General features: G+C 46.1%; 1 protein-coding gene across 1 annotated transcript; it reads right to left on the reverse strand.

Annotated features, from left to right (window-relative positions):
- Positions 1–1,028: 1,028 nt before the first annotated feature.
- Positions 1,029–12,443, reverse strand: ARL6IP1 (ADP ribosylation factor like GTPase 6 interacting protein 1). The gene is made up of 6 exons (XM_005307184.5): positions 12,010–12,443; positions 8,421–8,554; positions 5,654–5,773; positions 4,154–4,271; positions 3,362–3,446; positions 1,029–2,194 (listed from the first exon to the last, which is right to left on the reverse strand). The coding sequence occupies exons 1-6, from the start codon at positions 12,043–12,045 to the stop codon at positions 2,076–2,078; spliced, it is 612 nt and encodes a 203-aa protein (XP_005307241.1). The 5' UTR covers positions 12,046–12,443; the 3' UTR covers positions 1,029–2,075.
- Between the last annotated feature and the right edge of the window lie 11,370 nt (positions 12,444–23,813).

Below are 23,813 nucleotides of genomic sequence, written 5' to 3' on the forward strand. Positions count from 1 at the left end.
TTTTTTATTGTATATGAACACCACGGTATTACTTAGTTATACCATTTAACAAAGCTGGTTGTTTTTAAACATACACCCTAAATGTAGTATGGTACAGTTGTGTATCAATCCCCATTATAAAAACTGGCAGGGGAAAAGCTGGAGGCCTGGCAGCTTGATAAAGCAGATTTTTAGCGTCTGGGAAGCCCATTAGAGGCTGTTTGGAATTGTATTCTGTTTCTATAGACATGTTTAGAAGTGAGCAAGTTAACATTAGCACATATTTTTCAAAGTTGATTAAGATGGAAAAGTTCATGCCATTGAAAGCTACTATTTCAGGCTACTTATAGACTTAAACTATTAACCCTACATCGGTTTACATTTTAAAGATTCTCTGCAGTCATGGAGACTAAGGGAAATTCTATCATCCTGGAGTATTATTGCTCATTACATGGGACACTCATCATCATTGTCAGAATCCAGTTAGTTAAATGTCAGCTTTGAGACATTAACAAATGTTTCATTTTCCGCAGCAGTGTCTAACTTCGTAGAGTTCAAACTTGAATTTTTTGTTGATTGGGCCTGCTTTGTCACTTTCATATATGGCCTTTCCCACAGATTTATTCACAGTTCCTAAAAATTGACCTAGGTCAGTCATAAGCAGCTGCTACTATGAAAGCTATGAGAAGCAACAGTTGACGGAATTCCATTTGCTGCAGAGAAAAGACATTACAGTCTCTTCTGCTCCCATGACATTCCAGGCTTCTCAGCAGCATAGGCACTACTTCTCAGATTGCATAAACAGCAGTTATACGGACAGTCTTTACTCTTTGGGGGAAAATTATATATATAGACATTTGCTATCATTAGAATAAGTGCAGTAGTTCAGTAGGAGAGACTATTCTTTAAAATAGTAGCCCTGTGCCCCCCATAGATATATTTGTGAGGTTGAAGCATAGAAGTACTTTCACATCTCCACTCTCCATCCTGGCAAAGATCAGATACATTGTGAACACATACCAGGGATGGGCAAAAGAGCAAATTCAAAATGGTTTTCTCGAGTCTATATTTTAAATTAAAAGGTAACATCATTTACCTGTTTTACAGCTGAGACAAACATTGAAGAAAGATCATTTTAAAACAATGTTTAACTTTTAAGATGCCAGGATATGTTAACATCTTTCAGCTTTTTACTTGAAGAAACAGAAGTACAGTTTTTAAAACTGAAGTCATAACTCAGAAGACAGTATTATTTACAAGAGACAGATATATCTCATACATCTATGGACAGTACAACATACATAAAAACAGACTTGTTACATGGCTCCATGAATACAGCAGTTTTCCAGATAATTGACTGTTAGGGTACATGTACCCTAGCTCACTTTCAACATAGTTTCAGTGCAACGAGTTGACAGTTACACTACAGCTAGTGACTAAATTCAAAATTTAAGTGTTCAGGAGCCCTATTTGGCAGAAATAATCCATGGTTTATTCAACCGACTAAGCTAGCCAACAAACAAATAAATACTATTTTAGCTAGGCCATAGATTCATTTTTAGCCATAATTCTGCACAAGTGCCCACAGAAAGAAATGAATGGGAATGAAGACTGTTAATTGGTCTCTTCCCACTAGAATCAGTAGTAAAAATCTCCACACCAATTAACTAGTTCTTAAATCACATACTTCACTACTTTCTGCGCCCACAAATCAGTAGCCTATTGATGGTGGGGCAACACTACTAACTTCATTATGAGGATACTATTCATACATTACAAAAGTGCCAATTCTTGTGCTTTAGTACCCAAGACTTCCCACATGGTGTGGATGTTAAATAAGTTCAGCAGGGCTCCCCATTGCATAAAATAGGTATTTCCCATATATAATCACCAGCAGCCTACAAAACTATATGCCTACCAGAGCAAACATGAGACGCTCTCAGCTGTTCAGAGAATGGCATTTCTGCTGAATAGGGACCCGATTTAAATTAGAGCCAAGGAGCAAAGTAACTGCTTCTATAATATTAAGTATACATGAATTCAAGAAACTGTTCCCAGGGACATCTTATGCTGTAGCTTAATTAGCAAGTGATGCTTCATTCATTTTTCTTCTCCTTTTGCTTGAGAAGTTTGTTAATCTCCCTTTTTGCCATGCCAACATACTTCGTAATGATTCCATGTTGGTTTAATCCAGGAAACAGCAACAACAAAATCACTAAAATGAGATCAGACAGAACATAAATTATTCAACAGTATATATTTTCTTAGAAAAAGTTCCTTTCACTATATAACCCTACATGCTCACTGAACCCTATTAACTGTTCTTTATACAGTAACTCCTCACTTAATGTTGTAGTTATGTTCCTGAAAAATGCTACTTTAAGCGAAACGATGTTAAGCTAATCCAATTTTACACACACCGTGTAAGTTCTAAACAATGTAATGATGTACATAGCAATGATGATTGTGAAGCTTGGTAGAGATGGTGGAGTCAGAGGATGGACTATTTCCCAAGGAATGCCTTACTGCTAAATGATGAAGTGGCACTTGGCTGAGCCCTCAAGGGTTAACACATTGTTGTTAATGTAGCCTCACACTCTACAAGGCAGCACAAATGGAGAGAAGAGACACAGCATGGCAGAGAGACAGACAGAGGGGGGGGTGTCAGACACACACGCATTGCCCCTTTAAGTACGCTGACCCCACTCTAAGTACACTGCCTTTTTAAATAGATCAGCAAGTTAAGACAGCAGCTGCTGCCAGCAAGCTCCCTCTATCCTGAGCACTGTTGTGCCGCCACCCCCCCCCCCCCGGCTCTGTGGAGATGGGGTACAGAAGCAGGGAAAGGGGGATATCCTGACATTAACATCCCTCTTCCTCCCGCCTCCCCTTTCCCCCCCCAGCAAGCAGGAGGCCCAAGGCAGAGGGCAGGAGCAGCACATGGCAGTGGGGGGAGGGACAGCTGAACTGCCCGGCAATTGATAGCCTGCTGGGCAGCTGCCACACAGGGAACTTAGGGGAGCTGATAGGGTGGCTGCCAGTCCACCCTGGTTCCAAGCCCCCACCAGCTAGCTCCAACGGGCTGCTCTTTCTGCAAGCAGCGGACAAAGCAGGCAGCTGCCAAACAATGTTATAAGGGAGCATTGCGCAACTTTAAATGAGCATGTTCTCTAATTGATCAACGTTAACTGGGATGACATTAAGTGAGGAGTTACTGTATTGCTTTTCCTTTCAGTGGAAGTAGGAAAGTATGTCCATCAGAAAACAGTGAGTTTCAAACAAATTAGCAGTTTAGCATGTGAACTTTTGGCTATCATGTCTCTATTCAGAAGAGGGGGAAATATTCTTGCTTGCATCCACTCTGCAAAATATAAACACTTACCTATAAGGTAGGTGAGGAAGAGATTATGAACTTGCTGTCCTACCCAAGCAATTCCAGCAAGAGAACAGAGCATGGTCATGAAGTACTAAGAATGAGAGATAAAACATTGTTACTGAAGTCCTGTCCGGGATTTCACAAAATTTTAAATTCCCAAATTTAAAAAGGAAAACTAACTTCCAACCACTTTAGTTGGAAGCGCCCCTCGCTCACCCAGCTACAAACACTATAGTTACAAGCATCATTTAAAATGCCTGACTTGAGATCAGACAAATGTTCTCATATTTTCAATTTATCAGTTTCCCAGTATATTAACTGTTCCTTTTGTTTGCATGCGTCTTTCACACAGATGTGGTAGAGAAATATTTGTGTGTAATTGCACCACCATTACAACTGATAAGAAAACTGGCAGGTGCAGCATCTGAAGCTATTTTTAGGCCTTAAAAGGAGCCTGGTTTTCAGATGGCAGGCGCTTACTGAAAGACATCTATTTAAGATGGTCTCAGAAGTTGAGCTCCTCAAAGTTGTTATATATACTCTGCTTTAAGGTTAAGGTTGGTCACAGGTCGAGTTTACATTGAGAAGTGTTTTGAACCCTCATTTGGTAGATTCACAAAAATAAGATGCATTCCCTGCATTGCAAACTCAACCAGAGTTGCCATATCTAAATACAAGATGCCATTTCATAAAGAGACAAAACCCTTGTTTCAAATATGAATAAAGCAGAATCACAATTTAAATAATTTTTTCAACCCCGGTATGTAAAAACTCTTCAGGGCCAAGTGTGCAAAGTACCATTTTAGGCTTTTCTTCCTTCAACGTGAAGAGACGTTTCCACCAGCCAATAATTCTGCGACGAGTTTTTACCAGGTTGCTGCAAATTTCATGAAATCTTTGCTGCTGTTCGGTGGTCCTTTTTAAAAAGAATTTTTTTAAAATAAATTTACTACAATCTGAAATATTTTAAGCCTAAAATATCATCCAAAGGTCAGTTTAAAGTTCAGGATGTAAAATTCATTGCTCTTTCAGTAAAAGCAAAAAACATGCAGAGATCTTAACTCTTCAACATCAGTATTATCTACACTGAAGCATGATCTTGATTTTGTTTACTTTTACATTTCCTTAAATTACTGTAATTTTATTGAGCACCCTATATTTATCAATCGACTGTATACTTTGAACTTGTTTTTGAATTCACTGTACAGGTCTGTCGCATCTTACGCACATTTAACATGCGCGATTTCAGCTTTATGCGGTCGGCAAAAACAAAAAAAGAGTGCAAAATAACAATTTTAATACTGTACCTGTAGTGCGGGTGATTCCGCCTGCCATTCAACTCAATGTAATTTTGACTATACGCGGTTTTCGCTTTACGTGCTAACCGCAGAATGGAACCCCCGCGTAAGATGAGACTCGCCTGTATACTGAATCTCTCAAAAATAGTGTACTAATCTTTCAAGGGCAATTAATTCAAAAAGGCTTGCATAATGCTACATTAGAGCATGCATAAGAGATGCACACCTCTACTGAAGTTTTATCCGCTACCAAGTCTGGCTACACTAGCTGATACTCTTGCATAGAATTTTTTTTCCCCCCCCAACAGCTGTATGGTCTTACCCTGGCATTAGCCAATTATCCCACTTTAGATTGTTTTTTTAAAAATCCAACATGTAATTCTCTAGGTTTTCCTTCCAGTAGGTCAGGTTATCGTTACTTCTTTCTGTAAAAGTTCACTTTCCTTCCCCCAAGTTGAAGTGTTGATTATTTCACACCCAAATTTCTACTCTAGGTCCCTGTGTATTACTTTCTTCATCCTTATTTATGTTTAGTACTACTCCACTTCAGTACCTACAAGTTTCATCCATGTGCTGTATACTCCCCTTTCTAGATTTTTAGTCAGGCCATATTTAACACAAATCACTCCCTGTGCAAGTTTGAATTGGTAAGACTTGAAGTGTTAGCTTTAGAAGAATAAAGTTAGTAGTGGGGCAACCTCTTAAAGCAGATTAAGGCAATATTGCCCATCACTAAAGACATCTTTAGCTGGAATGAGGCAGAGCTGGGAAGACATGCAGTACCCCACCTTCCTCATCTTCTAAAATAAAATTAAGTTTGATTTCTTACGAGTGGAGTCACTAGCATCTTTTGGTTAGCAAATGAGTGCCTGACCCTTACATGCTACAGTATACACAACTGACCTGATATTAGCCACTCAATTGCCCATTTTGACAATGTTCATTTTCATAAATCGGAAAGCTATAAGGGGTTTATTTCTTTAGTTTTGATTTTACATACCATTTATTAGAGCCAAAAATTCTAGGAGCAAGAGCAGGAACAAGATAGTCAGCCAGACACAGGAACATGACAAAACAAGAGACACCTGAAAGAACAGAAGGGTCCAGGTAGTAGATCATCCTGTAAAGAAAAGGCAATATAAAAATTGCTTTTTTGTGGATTTCTGAAAATTCAGTTAGTCTAAATCTTTAAATTGCTGCATTTAAAAGGATGTTGTCTGAGTGCAACACAAATTTAGATTTAAACAATTTAACAAGTTAAGTGGTTCAAAGTTGCTCTCAGCTCCAGTGATTAAAAAAACCCCCACAATACAGAACTATTCCCCTGCAGTACCCTCCACTGAAAGATCACTGTATTGAATACAAGTGAAAAGAATGAATGCAAAAAGCAAAACTGACTTCTACTGTCTACTCTAAAACAAGGGAAATGCAATAATAATGGCATAAGTAGTGAAAAGTATACCAGTTCTTTAGTTTGCAGGCAGTAAACAAGTGATAGTTGTATTTAAGATGACAAGCAACTTTTGTGGCAATCATGGGTGCCAAACTAGTTAACACTAAAACCTGCAGCAAGACAATATGCTATGCAAATTGTTTAGCAATACAGAATGTTTACACTATTTCAGGAAGGGACAGTTACTTCACTTGTACTTCTAATTCTATGATGTCATCTTAAGACTTGTCACTCTTGATTTGCAGTTCCCTAGCACAGGCAAGCAAAACACCATCCCAAGGACAGCAGGTTGGGAATACTTCCCCAACCCACGTTAAGTGTTGATACACCAAGGCGCTTTTATGAAAACACAAGGCATGGTGAGTGCTGGCTCAAGAATCAAGAAACTGATAGTACTTTAATCCCTACAAAAAACGAGTTATTTTACTAGCACCAAAGAATCACTATTTGCACATTTGTTTTCCATGTCCACTGAATGTAGGACAAGAAGTAATCTGCTTAATCTAGAGCAGGGAAGATTTAGGTTGAATATTAAGAAAAACTTTAGGACAATTAAGTACTCGAATAGGTTACCAATAGGTTATGAAAACTCAGTCATTGAAAGTTTTTAAGAACAGGTTAGACAAACCCATCAGGGATAGTCTAGGTATAGTTGGTCCTACGTCGGCACTGGGGGCTGGACTAGATGGCCTCAAGGTCCCTTCCAGCCCTTCATTTCTAGATGAAGTGGTAGAACTTCCTAGTGTAGATGCAGCTGTATCTGTATAAAGATATTTCCATCAGTATAGCTTGTTTTACCCTATGGGGAAAATCAAGAACTGTGTTTAGACCAGCCCTAGAACCTTTTATCCACAACTGACCCTGATCATCTCAGATACACAGGTCCTCAACACTCTATTTGGAGGATCATGAGGCGGTTTACTAAATTCTAGATTCTGCCCTCTCCTCACCATTCCAAGAGGAAGCTCTCTGGGACAGCTCATGACGGTTATGGAAGTATTCAGAGGATACAAGTCTATGAGATATGTCGTCTTGAGTACTCAAGTGTTGTAATATTTGTAGGTATATCTGACACCCGTGGCATTACAAGCCTAAACCCCAAGGCACAGCTGAATCTGTTCATCAGTGAGGTACACTATTCTGCCCCTCTTGTGAGAGTTTGAGACCAAGTGACATTCTAAGAAAACAAGTAGTCTGAAGTGGACTGAACTTTAAGTACAAAGATCTAAAGTGCTTTGACAATAGCACTTAATTACTGCTGACAGAAAGACCTGGAGCACAGCAGCAAGGTTCCTCTAAGGCAGTGTTTTTCAAAGTTTGGGCCGTGGCATGTAAAGCACTGGGTCGCCTTGCTCAGCAACCACAGACCCTAGCAGCTCTGGTCAACACTGCCCATCGGGACATTACAAGTCCCATTGGTGGTGCTTCCCAGCTAAGGCAGGCTAGCGCCTACCTGTTCTGACACCGCGCTGCGCCCCGGAAGTGGCCAGGTCTGGCTACTAGGCAGGGGGCCACGGGGCTCCGCGCGCTACTCTCGCCCCAAGCACCAGCTCCTGGCCAATGGGAGCTGGGTGGGTGTGTGCCTGCAGCCATGTGCTTCCATGTGCAGCCGGACCTGCTGCTGGCTGCTTCCAGGGTGCAGCGCAGTCTGCGGTGCCAGGACAGGCAGGAAACCTGCCTCCGCACCCCGGCTGTGCCGCTGACCAGGAGCCACCAGAGGTAAGCCCGCACCCCAACCCCCTGCCCCAGCCCTGAGCCCCCCCTCCCCCCCCCCAAACTGAGCCCCTCCTGCACCCGTCATCCCCAGCCCCGAGCCCTGACCCCCATCCCGCACACTAAGCATCTGCCCCACTCCACAGCCCCCTCCCACACCGAACTCCTCATTCCCAGCCCCACTCCACAGCCCACACCCCAACCCTCTGCTCCAGCCCTGAGCCCCTCCCACACCCCAAGCCCCTCATCCCCAGCTCCATTGGGTTGCAGGCATCAACAATTTTTTTCAACTGGGTCCCCAGAAAAAAAGTTTGAAAACCATTGCTCTAAGGTTTCTGGGACTAAGTCATCAGTGCTGCCACTGGCCTGTGTGTGGGTGGAACGTGGCTTGTGCTCCTTCCTGTTACCACTGTTCTCAGAAAGAGAAATCTTTAGAGATTGGGGAGTTCTGCTTTACTTGCATAAACAGAGATATTGCATAAACAGAGATCTTGGAGTAAGAATCCTGCACAAATGCCTCTTTAGAGAAGTAAAGATTTGCTAAGTTTCTCTGCATTTTTGCTATCAGAAGTAGTAAGTGGTCACAGGGTGCTGCACTCACAGAAAAGCAAAGGAAACAGCACCCATCAATACAAGTGGAAACCAAGCTCTCTCCCAACGAAGGATTTTGTCAGCTACCAGAATTACTTCTCCCCATCCTTGCAAATGTTCTTCCAAACTTGCAGTCTCTGCAGCCTGTATTTAAAAACAAAACAAAAAAACGCTTCATCATTCATTAAGAAATCAAATAATTCTTGCATCTAAAGTGCTTTATAGATACACAAATCATATTAAATAAGGACCCTTGGCTGTGAAGCCACTCTCAACTAAGTTATTTTTTATTAAGATACCAGATATGGTTAGTTCCTTTTTTCAATTAGAAAAACATTTTTATATCAACAATTCACCTCAGTCAGACCCAAAAGAGTATGGGATAAAGCAATATAGTCAGTTTCAATCAAAACAGCGAGACAGATTTTCTAAGCAATTTACAGAGTAGAATGTCTCTCTAAATCCCCTACACTGTTTTGAGACTCCCAACCTGAATAGGATCCCAAGACATACTGCTATATTAAAAGATTTGTAATTTGCTATTTTCAGACATAGAAGAAATCCCCTAGTCTAGTGTTTCCCAACCTTTATTAGTTCCCATAGCACCTTCTTGAAAATATGATATTCTAAGTACCACATGCAAATTTCTCTTTTCTATGCACATTTAATTTAGCCCTTCATAAGCTTAATTTAAGTATATCCAGACTGTGAAGTAAATGCCTAGCAGGCCTAAAATGTTAGATAATAACTATGTCTGGCTAGAAAATAAAAATTACAATAAAAAATTCTCCAATTTCAACCTTTGTTTTTATTCCAATGTGAAACAAAAGCAAGACCTTTCTCCTCCCCCAATAAATACTTCTGAAATAGCCAATAGAACAGCGATTAGGGCACTCACCCAGAATATAGCAGACCCAGATTCAAGTCTCTGGTCTGAATCATACTAACCAGGGACTTGTTGAAAATGGGTTTCCTACAACCCAGGAGAGTGCCCTAACCACGGGACTACTGGCTATTCTAGGGTGGGTTTCTGGTTTCAACCAGAAATTCTGTTCTGGACCTGAGAAACCTTCCTGATAAAAGTTTCATCTGAACAATACATTTCAACTAATGAATATTTTCAATTTCCAACAAAAAATTTAGTCTAAAATGAGGAGTTCAGGGTGTGGGAGGGGCTTCGGGCTGGAGCAGGCTGTTGCAGGGATGGGTGAGGGCTCCAGGTAGGGATGCAGGCTCTGGGGTGAGGCTGGGGATGAGGGGTGCAGGAGGGTGCTTCAGGCTGGGACCGAGGGGTTCAGAGGGTGGGAGAGGGATCAAGGCTGGGGTGGGGGGGCTGATCAGGGTCCAGGCAGCGCTTACCTGAAGCAGCTCCCATCTGCAGTGTCTTGACCACCCTCTGCACACTGCCCCATCCGCAGGTGCCGCCCCTGCAGCTCCCATTGGCCATGGTTCCCAGCCAATGGGAGCTGCAGGGGCGATACTTGGGGCGGGGACAGCGTGCGGAGACCCCTGGCTGCCCCTACGCATAGGAGCCGGAGTGGGGACACGTCACTGCTTCCAGGAGCTGTGCAGAGCCACAGTACGCGCGGAGCAGGGCAAACCCCACCCCCAGCTGGTGCGCCAGAGTGGGTCAAGCCCGACCCTGCTCCCCGGCGGGAGCTTGAGGGCCAGATTAAACATCTGAAGGGCCGGATGCAGCCCCTGAGCTGTAATTTGCCCACCCCTATGCTAGACCCAACTGACACCACCCCCAGCATGTGCACGTGTACACACACTTTTCCCCAGGGAGATAGGAGGAAAACCCCCATGTGCCCCAGGCCTCCCAGTACTGCAGGGCCCAGTCTGCAGCCTCTGCAGGGTAGGGAGTACAGAGGGAGCTCATACTCTGCAGTGGCTTTGTTTGTGACAGGCCCTTTTATTGCACCAATCCCCACAGCTGCACATTTTGAACCAGCTGTGTATGTGTGTCTCTTTTTAAAGATGAGCGCTTAAGGGTGATATGGAACTTTGCAAATTCACTTCAGCTGCTCAAGTTGTGCAGCTTGGTGCAAGCGGAAACCTAGGCTTAGCAAAAAAAATAAATAAAAAAGTCTTATTCGCCATTATGGCTCAAAGCAGACAAGTGCATTTTGCTTCCCAAGCATTTTCTAAAATGCTGCAGTGCAGGGGATGACTGTACTTGAAACTTTTTTTTTTTTTTAAAAGAGCTTTTGGGTATCACTTTCAATAAGGTCTCTTACCACAGAGTTTGGGAACCTTCTGCTTTAATATAAACAACAACAAATGGGTTAACCACTGATACAAAGCCATCAGACTTCAAGACCAGAGAACACCACTGCAATGAGAATGTAGATTGATGGTAAATTCAAATTGCCTACTGTTTCAGTTCTCCTCCTAAAAGTGAATTATGATTTTTCCAGGTTTTTGTTTTAGTTTGTGCATTTGGTAGCACCTACATCTAGTCAGTTTCACTATTTCCTCCTTCCTGTATTTTCAAGAAGTAATTTCCCCCCTTTTGTCTATTCGGAATTTTTAGAATAATACAAGTTGAAGAATCTTAAAATATAGTTATAAAACACATATGTCCAAGGGAGTACCCTAAACAACTACTCTGTTTTGTTTTATTTAAATTTCAAACTGAATGGAAGATGAACTCGTTCTTCCCCTGTTCTGCTCCCACCACCGATCAAACCTTCACTTCTTCCACCCTTAGCTTTGTAGCTATATCCATCCCTTACGTTAAACTGACCGACTAGCCACCCTGCAACTTCTGTGGTCTTCTTACATCTGTCAAACACCTAGTCACACCCAAAATACGCTGAATATGAACATCCCCTGAGGAAAGGCTGATAGCTTGTAATCTCTGTGAGAACCTAAGAAAGAAAGCCTGTACACATTACGTAAAAAACAATCGGATTTTAAAATTGCATACAGGACCGGGCCAATTACAAGTGACCAAGGCCTCGTGCGGGGTTTGCTTGGAAGCGCCGAGCTAATCCCTGTCCTCTTTATTAGCGGGGCAGGGGCTAACACCACAAGGATGCCTTGCTCAGCCAGCGGCTGCAGCCCTTCTGCGCGCCCTGACCAAAGCCACCACAAGCTGGGGGAGGGGAGGCTGAACCAGTGGAGACCTTCGGCCACCGGCGCTTAGACGGGCTCAGGCGGCGAGCAAGGGCAGGGGAAGCACACGGAGGCTGACAGGCCGCCCTGCGGCTGCACACCCCCTCCGGGCCCAGGGAGCCGCCACGCCATCTGTCCGGATAGGCTCGGCCTCCCGCCGCGAGCGCCCCGTCCCGCCGCACAGACAGCCCCGCTCCTGCGGAAGGGGGAGCCAGTCCCCAGCAGCGTCTCCCGGAGGCGGGCGAAACGGGGCAGGCCGGGATCCCTTCCCTACGGGATGGCGGAGGGGTAAATTTCCGTTGGTCGCCACGCCCGGCTGGAGAGCGAGGGCTGAAGACGCGTGCAGCTGGGGTGGGGGAAGAGGAGACGCAGCCCCACGGTCTCCCTCCTTCCCCGAACAGGCCGCGCCCGGGGAGAGAAGAACGGCACAAGGGGCCGGGGACGCTCCCAAACGACCCGGCTCCGACAGACCCGCTCACCAGCTGGTTGGCGCTCTTGTTGTCTCCCTCCGCCATTTTGTGCGAATCTGTGTGCTGCGGTTGCTGCTTCTCGTCCTCTGGCCGCGCCCTCGCTGCACTGCAGCCGTCAAACAGCGCTGCCGCGGCCCGCCAGACACACGGGCCGCCGCCCTTATAGACGCGGCGTCCAGTGGGGGAGGGAGAAGCTGCTGGCTCCACCCACACGCCGCGCCCGCCCAATTGGTTGGCCGACTCAAACCCTGGGTCAGGCCAATCCCAGAGCGCTCAACTGCAACCGGAGCCTGCTGGCAGTTGTTGTTTGAATACAGGCAGCGACCAATCAGGGAGACGCTTTTTTTCTCCCTCGCAGTAGCGTACAGCGCTAACTGGTCGCCGGGGTCGCATAGGGGGGAAGCTCCCCCGTAGTGACTGAACCAAATCTCCCTGGGGGTAGTGAGAGTAGGGTGACCAGATTACAAGCGTAAAATATCGGGACGGGGGCGGAGCCAAAAAAGGGGGCGGGGCCAAAAAAATTAAGGGGCCTGGGGCATTAGCAGGCCCCGCGCGCTGCCCTCCCCGCGGAGCCTCCCACCCCCTGGCCCGCCACGGACATATGCGGCGCAGCGCGGAGCGGGCAGGAGCCGGGTGGGTGGCAGGGGCCGAATCCCCACTGCTGCCAGGGAGCCCCGCGCCTCTCCCTCCCGCTCGCGGCTGTGGCTCCCTCCCGACGCGACGCGCCCCCCCCGCTGCCCCGGGCACATGCGGCGCGCATCCCCCGCGCCTAGTCTCCCTCCCGCCGGGAAGGAGCAGCTGGATGTGCGCCGCATGTGCGCGGGGCAAGCCGGGGGGGGGGGGCCCGTCCAGCCAGGAAGGAGCCGCGGCCGTGAGCGGGACGGAGAGGCGCGGGGCTCCCCAGCAGCAGCGGGGATTCAGCCCGCGCCCCCCCACCCACCCCCCGCCCGCTCCGCGCTGCCCCCGCCCGGACCCACCGCGCTGCCCCGCAGGCTGCAGGGCTGGAGCAGCCTCCAGGCTGCACTCCCGGCCCCGGGTGAGGCAGCCCGCGGGAAGAAGCCCTCTGGCGCGGCGGGGGGGCTCACAGCTGAGCCCGCCGTCTCCCTCCCTTGCCAGGCCCCCTTTGCCTGCTCGCCTGCCCGGTGCCCGGGTGCTGGAGCTGACTTACCAGCTCCAGGATCCAGGCACCGCCGCCGCCAGTCCCTCCCTCCAGGCTTGCACCGCCATGCTGCAAGCCTGGGAGGGAGGAGGAATGCTGGGGAAGAGGCGGGGCCAGGGCGGGGATTTGAGGAGGGAGCCAATGGGGGGAGAAGGGGGCGGAGCCGGAGCGGAAGGGAAAATTTCTTCTTTGTCCAGTGTCCCGACCAAACATTGGTCGGGACGCGGGACAAAGAAGCAAATATCGGGACAGTCCCGATAAAATCGGGACGTCTGGTCACCCTAAGTGAGAGGGGGAGTCAGCTGGGGCTGGGGAGAGGGAGATACTCCACCATTCACAGCCCCCCAGATCTAGGGGGGGGAAGGGGCAGAGAGACTCTCCCCCAGGGCCAGCTTTAGGCCAATTCCCCCAAATCAGGCCCCACGCCTAAGAGGGCCCCGTGCCCTAAAGAAGAGCACCTAACTTAGGCACCTTTTACATTTTTTTACTCACCCAGCGGCGGTCCGGGTCTTCGGCAGCGGGTCCTTCACTCGCTCCAAGTCTTGTGAAGGACCCGCCGCCGAAGTGCCACCGAAGACCTGGACCGTCGCTGGGTATTCAAATCGGGCCCTGCATTTACTAAAGCTGGCCCTGCTCTCCCATTCACAGCTGAACCTCAGAGGGTGCTTTGCCAGTGCAGGGGGCGCCTGCCTCAGTAGTAGCCTTCTACTTCCTACACAAGTAGACTCATGAGAGGGGTCCCTGAAGAGGGACAGGGAAGGGGTGTGTGGGGGGGGGACAGAAATAAACTGGAGGGTATAACCCTGAGCCACAGTGCTGAGAACCCAACGGGCGGAAGTTATAGAGCAGGCGGGGTAGGCAACCTATGGCACGCGTGCCAAAGGCGGCACACAAGCTGATTGTCAGTGGCACTGGCACTCACACTGCCTGGGTCCTGGCCACTGGTCTGGGGGGGGCTCTGCATTTTAATTTAATTTTAAATAAAGCTTCTTATATTTACTTAACATACAACAATAGTTTAGTTATATATTATAGACTTATAGAAAGAGACCTTCTAAAAACATTAAAATGTATTACTGGCACGCGAAACCTTAAATTAGAGTGAATAAATGAAGACTTGGCACACTACTTCTGAAAGGTTGCTGACCCCTGTTATAGAGGTACAGGCGGTGAGGAAAGGGGATAGACGGTTGAAGAAATGCCGGGAAGCAGGATCCAGGACACAGACTGGCAGGTCGCCCTCAAGCGCACCCTCAAAATGCTCACTTACCACCCTGTTGGGTGCGGGTCGAGCTCAACTGAGCAGAGGACGTCAGCTGGTGGCCTTGCCTGTGTTTATAGTCCTTGCTCTTCTTATGGAAGGGCTCCAATCTGGGCTGGCTCCCGAACCTTTGGGGCTGCTGCGGCTTAAACTGCTTCCTAGCTGGGCGCGGGGTTTAGAGGCCCAGGATCTGTAAGGTCGCTCAGGAGTCCTTCTGACCATGTAACTTAGTGTCTGTTTGCTCAACGAACAGCACTTGACCATCAAATGGGAGGTCCTGGATCGACGACTGGACCTCTGTCATAAGGCCCAAGAATTGCAACCAGGACGCTCTCCTCATGGAGATGGCAGAGGCCATAGTTCAGGCTGCGGAGTCCGCCACATCTGAGAGACTGCCTGGAGGGCCACTCTAGCCACCACTTTGCCCTCGTCAAGGATCGCCCGGAACGCCTTCCTGGGGTCCGCAGGCAGCGAGTCTGCAAACTTGGCCATGGGACTGCCCACATGTTAAAATTGTAGCAGCCAAGCAGAGCCTGATGGTTGCCCACCCGCAGCTGGAGGCTCGAGGACGAATAAATCTTTCTTCCAAATAGATCTAGCTTCTTTGAGTCTTTATTTTTGGGTGTCGCACCTGACTGACCTTGCCTTTCCCACTCATTAACGGCCGACACCACCAGTGAGCTTGGGGCAGGGTGAGGGTAAAGGTATTCATAACCTTTAGCAGGCACATACTATTTACGTTCCACCCACTTGGAAATGGGGGGCAGTGATGAAGACCTCTGTCACAAGAATTTAATAATCTTAGCTACTCCCTGGTGCACCGGCAATGCTACCCTGTCCGGGGCCGTTGAGCTGAGCATGTCGAAGAGGAAGTCTGAGGTTTCCTCCAACTCCTGGGCCTCTAGCCCCAGGTTTGAGGTGACCCTGTTCAGCAGCTGTTGATAAGCCTTGGCATCATCCTATGGAACTGGATGAGGGGGCTCTGTAATCACTTTGTCAGGCAAGGATGAAGAGGAAGCAGGCACAGGTGGTTCTGCCACCACTGAAACCTCTTCTACAGGTCCCTCAGTCGGGACTAGGTGAACCTGAGGGATCTTTTCCACGGTTACGGCCATGTCGGGGGACGGGCAGGAGACCATGGCCGGCAGCCTGTCCAAGGCCAACCTATGCCCCACGACGGCTGCAGGAACCCCCCCAGGGATTCCAAAAGTGCCAGGGGGCAGGCCACTAGCCCTGAGGCCATGATGCTCCGGGCGGTGTCCCAGGAAGCATTGGTACCCCGATGAGTGACCTTGGCCTGCTAGTAAGGATTCCTGCTTGGTAACGGAACCTAAAAAAGGGGTTGTGTCTGGGGGACCAGGATGGTGCTGAGGCAGACTGTCTACCCCGGTCACATCGGTGTCGACCCCAAAGCTCCAACGGGGATCTGGACGAGGGCGACAACTGTCCGTGCCGAGATCCTGGCGACCTGGTGGTGGTGCTCGGCCGATTGGCAACGGCAATCTACATCTAACACTTCTTGAGCGGTGCTGGTTTGTCAAGTGGGAGCAGGAGCGAGTAGGCTGCCGAACTGGGGAACGTCGGCGCAGCCATGGTGACTCATACCAGTGCTCTGGTGACCAGTAACAAGGCTCCTGGGACTGTCGGCTTAAGTCGCTAGAATGGTGACAAACACTAGAAGAGTACCGGGGCTGCAAGGGTGGGCGTACCTCCATGGGTGACATGTCACTGGCGATAGGCACCTCTAGCCTGACAAGCGCTGCCCTGAGTCTGGGGACCAATGTTGCAGACTCTGTCAGGCGGGTTGCCCCGTGTCAGAGATGTGGTAGCTCTGTGCAGACGAGCCCTGGTGGGACACTCCCAGTGGTGAGGAGCCATGCCACACTGATGGGGACCGATGGAAGGGTCCCAAGGCCGGTTTACCCCTAGAATGGGACACTGCCGTAGCCAGCGTGGGTGACACCAGTAGCGCCAGGATGTTCTGTGTGGCCCACAGGGCCTCCTAGGTGCCAGACACCTATGCTGCTATCCGGGGTGGCAGATACATCCTGGGGTGGGCTAGCCCACTCGACAGGAGCTAGGACCCGACTCCCACTCGGAGGTCAAGAGCTGCCCTTCACAGGTCTTTGCTCTCCTCCGTCCCTCTCCTTCCCTTTACGGAGACTGACCCCTTCTGGCCTTTCTTTGCTTTCTAGCCAGTACCGGGGAATGGGAACAATGCTGGTCCAAAGACGGCACCGGCAGAGCACTCTGCACCGAGGCTGCGGTGCTGGGATCAGAGTCCGACCTGGACAGCTCCAGTGCCACTCCATAAAGAGTGCTCCAGTGCCACCCCATAAGGGTGCTTGGAGGTGAATGTCCCGCTCCTTTTTCGTCCGAGGTTTAAAGCCTTTACAAATGCGACACTTGTTGCTAACATGGGTTTCCTCCAAGCACCTCAGGCAGCTACTGTGGGGATTGCTGACCGGCATAGGCTTTTTGCAATGGTCACAGGGTTTGAATCCCAGGGCATGCCCCGTCCCTAGACTAAGTCCCGTTCGGGACTATCTAACCAACCAACTACAGTAAGGGTATGTCTACACTACGAAATTAGGTCGATTTTATAGAAGGTGATCTTTAGAAAGCAATTTTATACAGTCGATCGTGCGTGTCCCCACTAAGCGCATTAGGTCGGCTGAATGCATCCTCAATACCGTGGCTAGCATTGATTCACGGAGTGGTGCACTGTGGGTACCTATCCCACAGGCCCCACTGCCCAGTGGAATTCTGGGTTAAGCTCCCAATGCCTGATGGGGCAAAAACATTGTCACGGGTGGTTTTGGGTACATGTCTTCAGTCTCCTCTCCTTCCCTCCCTCCTTGAAAGCAACGGCAAACAATTGTTTTGCGCCTTTTTTTCCTGGGTTACCCATGCAGACGCCATAGCACAGCAAACATGGAGCCCGCTCAGCTCACCGCTGCTGTTGTGAACAATCAGGTGCTGTTGTAAACACCTTGCGCATTATCCTGTAGTATGTGCAGAACCTGGCTAGGAGATGCCAACATGAGGACAATTGTGAGGAGGACATGGACACAGACGTTCCTGAAAGCACTGGATGTGGCAATTGGGACATCATGGCAGCAGTGGGGCAGGTTGATACAGTGGAATGCCGATTCTGGGCCCGGCCAACAAGCACAGACTGGTGGGACCACATACTGTTGCAGGTTTGGGATGATTCCCAGTGGCTGCGAAACTTTTGCATAAGTAAGGCTACTTTCATGGAACTCTGTGAGTTGCTTTCCCCCGCCCTGAAATGCAGGAATACCAAGATAAGGCCTGGCCTGCCCTGACAGTTGAGAAGCGAGTGGCGATAGCACTATGGAAACTTGCAAAGCCTGACTGCTACCGGTCAGCCGGGAATCAATTCGGAGTGGGCAAATCTACCATGGGATCTGCTGTGATCTAAGTAGCCAAGGCAATCAGTAACCTTCTGCTAGCAAGGATAGTGGCTCTGGGAAATGTGCAGGTCATAGTGGATGGCTTTGCTGCAATGGGGTTCCCCAACTGTAATGGGGTGATAGATGGAATGCATATCCCTATCTTGGCACTGAACCACCATGCCAACCAGTACGTAAACCGCAAGGGGTACTTCTCAGTAGCGCTGCAAGCACTGGTGGATCACAAGGGACATTTCACCGACATCAACGTGGGATGGCCGGGAAAGGTGCATGACGCTCGCATCTTTAGGAATTCCTGGCTGTTCAAACAGCTGCAAGAAGGGACTTACTTCCCAGACCAGAAAATTACCGTAGAAATGCCAATAGTTATCCTTGGGGACCCAGCTTATCCCTTGCTCCTATGGCTCATGAAGCCATACATAGGCAGCCTGGACAGTAGTAAGGAGCAGTTCAACTATAGGCTGAGCAAGTGCAGAATGGTAGTAGAATATGCCTTTGGATGTTTAAAAGCTCGCTGGCGCTGTTTGCTGACTAGGTTAGACCTCAGCACAACCAATATTCCCATTGTTATTGCTGCTTACTGTGTGCTCCATAATATCTGTGAGAGTAAGGGGGAGATGTTTATGGCGGGGTGGGAGGTTGAAGCAAATCACCTGGCAGCCAATTTTGAACAGCCAGACAGCAGGGCAGTTAGAAGAGCAGAGCTAGGCGCGCTGCGCATCAGAAAGGCTTTGGAAACCAGTTTTGTGACTGGCCAGGCTACGGTATGACAATTGTGTGTGTTTCTCCTTGGTGCAAAATGGTCCCTGTTGTTGAATGGACATGATCAAGCACTCGAAGAACATACAGCTCCTTGTCTTCACTTTCAAGGACTTTCACAACCTATCATCTCTCATTCACTATCAAGATGATCAGCCCACGATGCCAGCTTTCATCACCCACTTGTTACATTTTCAAACAAGCACCTTTGTGCTTTCTCCCAAGCTCCTCTTTTGCCTTCTTATTTAGAGGTTACCATCTGGTCACCTTTTCAAGATTTTCTCAGCAATTATCAGGACTAGAAACTTTTTTTTTTTTAAATTAGGAGCTCAGATTCTCACACAATCACTCAACCCCAGGAGCTGAGGCTTAAAAACTCCCATTGAACATCATGAGTCATCAACACTGTAAACACAGCAGGAATTTTTCTTTAAAAAGGTAAGGCTTTCATCCCTTCTAGCCTATCTCCAAAAGAACAGAGAAATTAGACTTCTTGAACTCACCTGTGTGTGTGTGAACAATAAAGGTCAAATGAGGCTTGTTTGGCAAACCAGTCTGGTGGTGCCAGCCTGTTGGGTTTAACAAACTCATGATAACCTAGTAAATCTGAGGCAGTCCACATATTTATACTGCACAAGATGGGAAAATCTGAATAGGTGCAACAGTTATCTATCGTGCAAGGCCTACCCTCTTTACCTCCCAACCTAACACCACCTCAGCAAGGGAGACTAAGAAGAGCCTTACTAAAACTTGCAGAATATGTCTGATCTAGGGCTGTCAATTAATCACAGTTAACTCACGCGATTAACTCAAAAAAATTAATGGCGATTAAAAAATTAATTGTGATTAATTGCCATTTTAATCACACTGTTAAACAATAGACTACCAATTGAAATGTATTAAATATTTTTGGATTCTTTTTACATTTTCAAATATTTTGATTTCAATTACAACATAGGTTTCAGAGTAGCAGCCGTGTTAGTCTGTATCCGCAAAAAGAACAGGAGTACTTGTGGCACCTTAGAGACTAACACATTTATTTGAGCATAAGCTTTCATGGGCTACATCCTACTTCTATACAAAGTAGATAATGCTCACTTTACATTGCTATTTTTGATTACAAATATTTGCACTGTAAAAATGGCAAACTAAAGAAATATTTTTCAGTTCACCTCATACAAGTATTGTAGAGCAATCTCTTTATGGTGAAAGTGCAACTTACAAATGTAGATTTTTTTGTTACAATAACTGCACTTAAAAAAAAAACAACGTAAAACTTTAGAGCCTACAAGTCCACTCCCTCCTACTTCTTGTTCGACCAGTGGCTAAGACAAACAAGGTTGTTTATATTTGCTGGAGATAATGCTGCCCACTTCTTATTTACAATGTCACCTGAAAGTGAGAACAGGTGTTTGCATGGCACTTTTGTAGCTGGCATTGCAAGGTATTTACATGCCAGATATGCTAAACATTCGTATGTCCCTTCATGCTTCGGCCAGAGGACATGCTTCCAGGCTGATGATACTCATTAAAAAATAATGCATTAATTAAATTTTTGTGGCTGAACTCCTTGAGGGAGATTTGTATGTCTCCTACTCTGTTTTACCCGCATTCTGCCATATAATTCATGTTATATTAGTCTCAGATGATGACCCAGCACTTGTTGTTCATTTTAGGAACACTTTCACTGTAGATTTGACAAAATGCAAAGAAGGTACCAATGTGAGATTTCTAAAGATAGCTACATCACTCAACCAAGGTTTAAGAATCTGAAATGCCTTCCAAAATCCGAGAGGGACGAGGTGTAGAGCATGCTTTCGGAGTGTTGCTCTTTTAAGACTTCTGACGCGGAAACTACAGAACCTGAACCACCAAAAAAGAAAATCAACCTTCTGCTGGTGGCATCTGACTCAGATGATGAAAATAAACATGCGTCAGTCTGCACTGCTTTGGATGGTTATCAGGTAGAACCCGTTATCAGCATGGACGCATGTCTTCTGGAATGGTGGTTGAAGCATAAAGGGACATATGAATCTTTAGTGCATCTGGCACGTAAATATCTTGCGATGCCAGCTATAACAGTGCCATGTGAACGCCTGTTCTCACTTTCACGTGATATTGTAAACAAGAAACGGGCAGCATTATCTCCTGCAAATGTAAACAAACTTGTTTGTCTGAGTGGTTGGCTGAAGAAGTAGGACTGAGTGGACTTGTAGGCCTTAAAGTTTTACATTGTTTTATTTTTGAATGCAGTTATTTTTATACATTATTCTACCTTTGTAAGTGAAACTTTCATGATAAAGAGATTGCACTACAGTACTTATATAAGGTGAATTGAAAAATACTATTACTTTAGTTTTTTACAGTGCAAATATTTGTAATCAAAAATATAAAGTGAGCACTATACACTTATTTTGTGTTGTAGTTGAAATCAATATATTTGAAAATGTAGAAAATATCCAAAACTATTTAAATAAATGGTATCTATTATTAACAGTGCAATTCATCCCGATTAATTTTTTTAATTGCTTGACAGCCCTAGCCTCATCACTATCAGCACCAAAAGGAATGGCACAAAAGGGGACATGCTTTATGATACTGTGCAGAACTCTGAGCAAAATGCAAGGGATGGAAGTGAGGGGCATGTACAGCTACTGGAGGAGAGAGGTATTGACAGATATGCTGCAGTACCTGTACAACAGACTAGCAGGTTGAATGAACTGTTGATGAGGAAACACCAAGGACACCACTGCAATAGTTTCACCCCTCTCAACACATGGATAATACAGGTTACTGGCAAAGACTGTACTCTCACCCCTTCTCCAGCAACCAACCCCTTCCCCCTTGCATCGGTGCCCTCTACTCCAGTGGACAAAAGTTCAGGGAACAAATAAATCTGTGATGAACTGGCATTCAGTCTGTATGTTGCACTTTTTGTACATAGTTATGTGTAGTTAGTGAAGCCAAAGTTGTTTGTAAATTGTTGCCACTTTGTGATATCTGGCATGTTGTGTTATTGATGATGTACAGATTGTGGACAGTTAATGAATAATATGAACCAAGTCAATGTAGAGATAGCTGCTGATAGCCCAAAACCGCACAGCGCAGGTACAAGCTGTCCAGAATTCATTTCCAAGAGTTAAATTGTCATTACCACGGCTTTAGCTTGTGTCAGTATCTAAGCAGCTATAAATTAATATAAGTGGATCTGCACCAGGGGTTTGCACCAATTTAACTTAATTGTTTTTTAAACAGATTTAGCTAAACTGGTGTCAAAACTGCATTTAGATCAGCCCAAAGATGCCTCCGACAGTGGCCAATATCTCTCGTTTCTGGATCTTACATAAGGCTTTTCATCAGTAGACCTCAAAGCCCTTTACAAAGGAGGTCAGTATCATAATGCCCATTTTACAGATGGGGAAACTGGGGCACAGAGAGGTTAAGCGACTTGCCTGAGTCACACAGTAGGCCAGTATAAGAGCCAGGAACAGAACACTGGTCTTCTGAGTCCCAGTCTAGTGCACTATTAACTAAGTCAGACAGAGGAGAGGCTGGATAGTAATACATAGTCCAAGTTTGGGCAGCTGGGACAGTTAATTCAAACTAATCAACTATAGATTTAAACATGCTCATGAGTATTACATTTGTAACAATTATCTACTGTTTCATTAAAATTATTTTTTTGCTAACTGAGGTTGCAGCTGGAATACTTCTGAATGGCTGTTTACTACTCAGGAAAAAAAATCTGTACATTGACAACGACAGTTGGGTTGTGTGTGTTTTAGAAAAGAGTGTAAGAAAGATAACAGGTCTCACTTTGCTTTAAATGTGCTTTTCTGAGTCAGTTCTTGTCGGCCTGCATAGGAGAAGATTGGGGAAAGCAGATAACAGCCAATGCCACCAAAGCCAGATCTGCTAGGGGCAAAAAAACTTGGGGTGGATAGATGGGAAGTAGGGCTTTAGGATTAAAGTACATCTAATCAATTTGAGCTTTATTTCTCACTACCCCTTTCAGCATTTAAAAAGAGACGAAGTGGATGAGTTTTAATATCTTTTATTGGACCAACTTCTGTTGGTGAAGAAGACAAGCTTTTGAGATCCACAGAGCTCTTCTTCAGGTTCAGTGCCCTGTGGAGCTTGAAAGCTTGTCTCTTTCACCAACAGAAGTTGGTCCAATACCTGACCCCCCCCTAATCTCTCTCATAGTCTGGGAGCAACGTGACTACAATAATGCTGCAAAGAGTTTTTTAAAAGTAATACTTAGCAATTTTATAGTGCTTTTCATCTATAGATTTCAGAGCACTATATCCATTTTATAGATAAGGAACTGGAAGTCAGAAAGAGTTTAAGTGACTTGCCATAAAGGCACTATGGTAAGTTAATGGCAAGGTTGAGCATAGAACCAAGGTTTCCTGACTCCCAGGGTGGTGCCTCTCCAGCAGACCATGCTACCTTTCTTAGTTTCCTACAAGACTAGTATAAAATCCCATTGATTACAAAAACAATTTAAAAATTGACTAGATTTCAAAGGAAGTTGAGAAATTATTGTAAAACCTTAGGGACAATTAATAGGGCATGTTAGCCCCAAACTGATGATCTTCACTTATGGGGTTAAAAGTATGTCACAGCTGTTAATCATAGATTGCATGGTTTTTTCCTTTTAAAAAATGTTTTAGGGTATTTATATGTTAAGACTGAAGACTAGACTGATGAAAATGTAATGGCTTTTCAAACTATTAGTCCACCAGGGCAGTACAGTACAACCATGCAATGGGAAACAGGCACAAACAAGGCACTCCAGACAACTTAACTACCAGGGATCAACAAAAATGATTATTTTAATTAAATATGTATGTAAAGTTGCTAATACAGCTGCATTAAAGGGTCTTTCCTATTGATCCAGATAGTCAAGAAGGAAAGCTAAAATAGGCAAAAGATCATGAAGCACCTACAAAGCATTAAAGGAAAAGGAAAATAATAGATATTGGTTTAGCAAAGACAAGTTTGATTACTGGAAAACATGTTCACAGCTTCATAATTTTACCTTGAGTTTTATGATTTGATATTTTCATCATGGTTTCATAAAAGTATATTTAAGGTTATATATGATGGGCCCCATTACCACAGTAGCTGAGCACCTCACAATCTTGTACCCTATTTATCTTCATAACAACTCCGTGAGGTAGGGAAGTATTAT

This window comes from Chrysemys picta, chromosome 10 (assembly GCF_011386835.1).
Source record: "Chrysemys picta bellii isolate R12L10 chromosome 10, ASM1138683v2, whole genome shotgun sequence".
Lineage (NCBI taxonomy): Eukaryota > Metazoa > Chordata > Testudines > Emydidae > Chrysemys > Chrysemys picta.

Coding starts and splice junctions, on each gene's coding strand:
- ARL6IP1 (XM_005307184.5), bottom strand. CDS start 12,045: ATGGCGGAGGGAGACAACAAGAGCGCCAACCAGCTG. Junction 4,272..5,653: donor ATTTTTGGCTCTAATAAATG/GTATGTAAAATC, acceptor CTTTTTAAAAAG/GACCACCGAACAGCAGCAAA. Junction 3,447..4,153: donor AGGAAGAAAAGCCTAAAATG/GTACTTTGCACA, acceptor TCTCATTCTTAG/TACTTCATGACCATGCTCTG.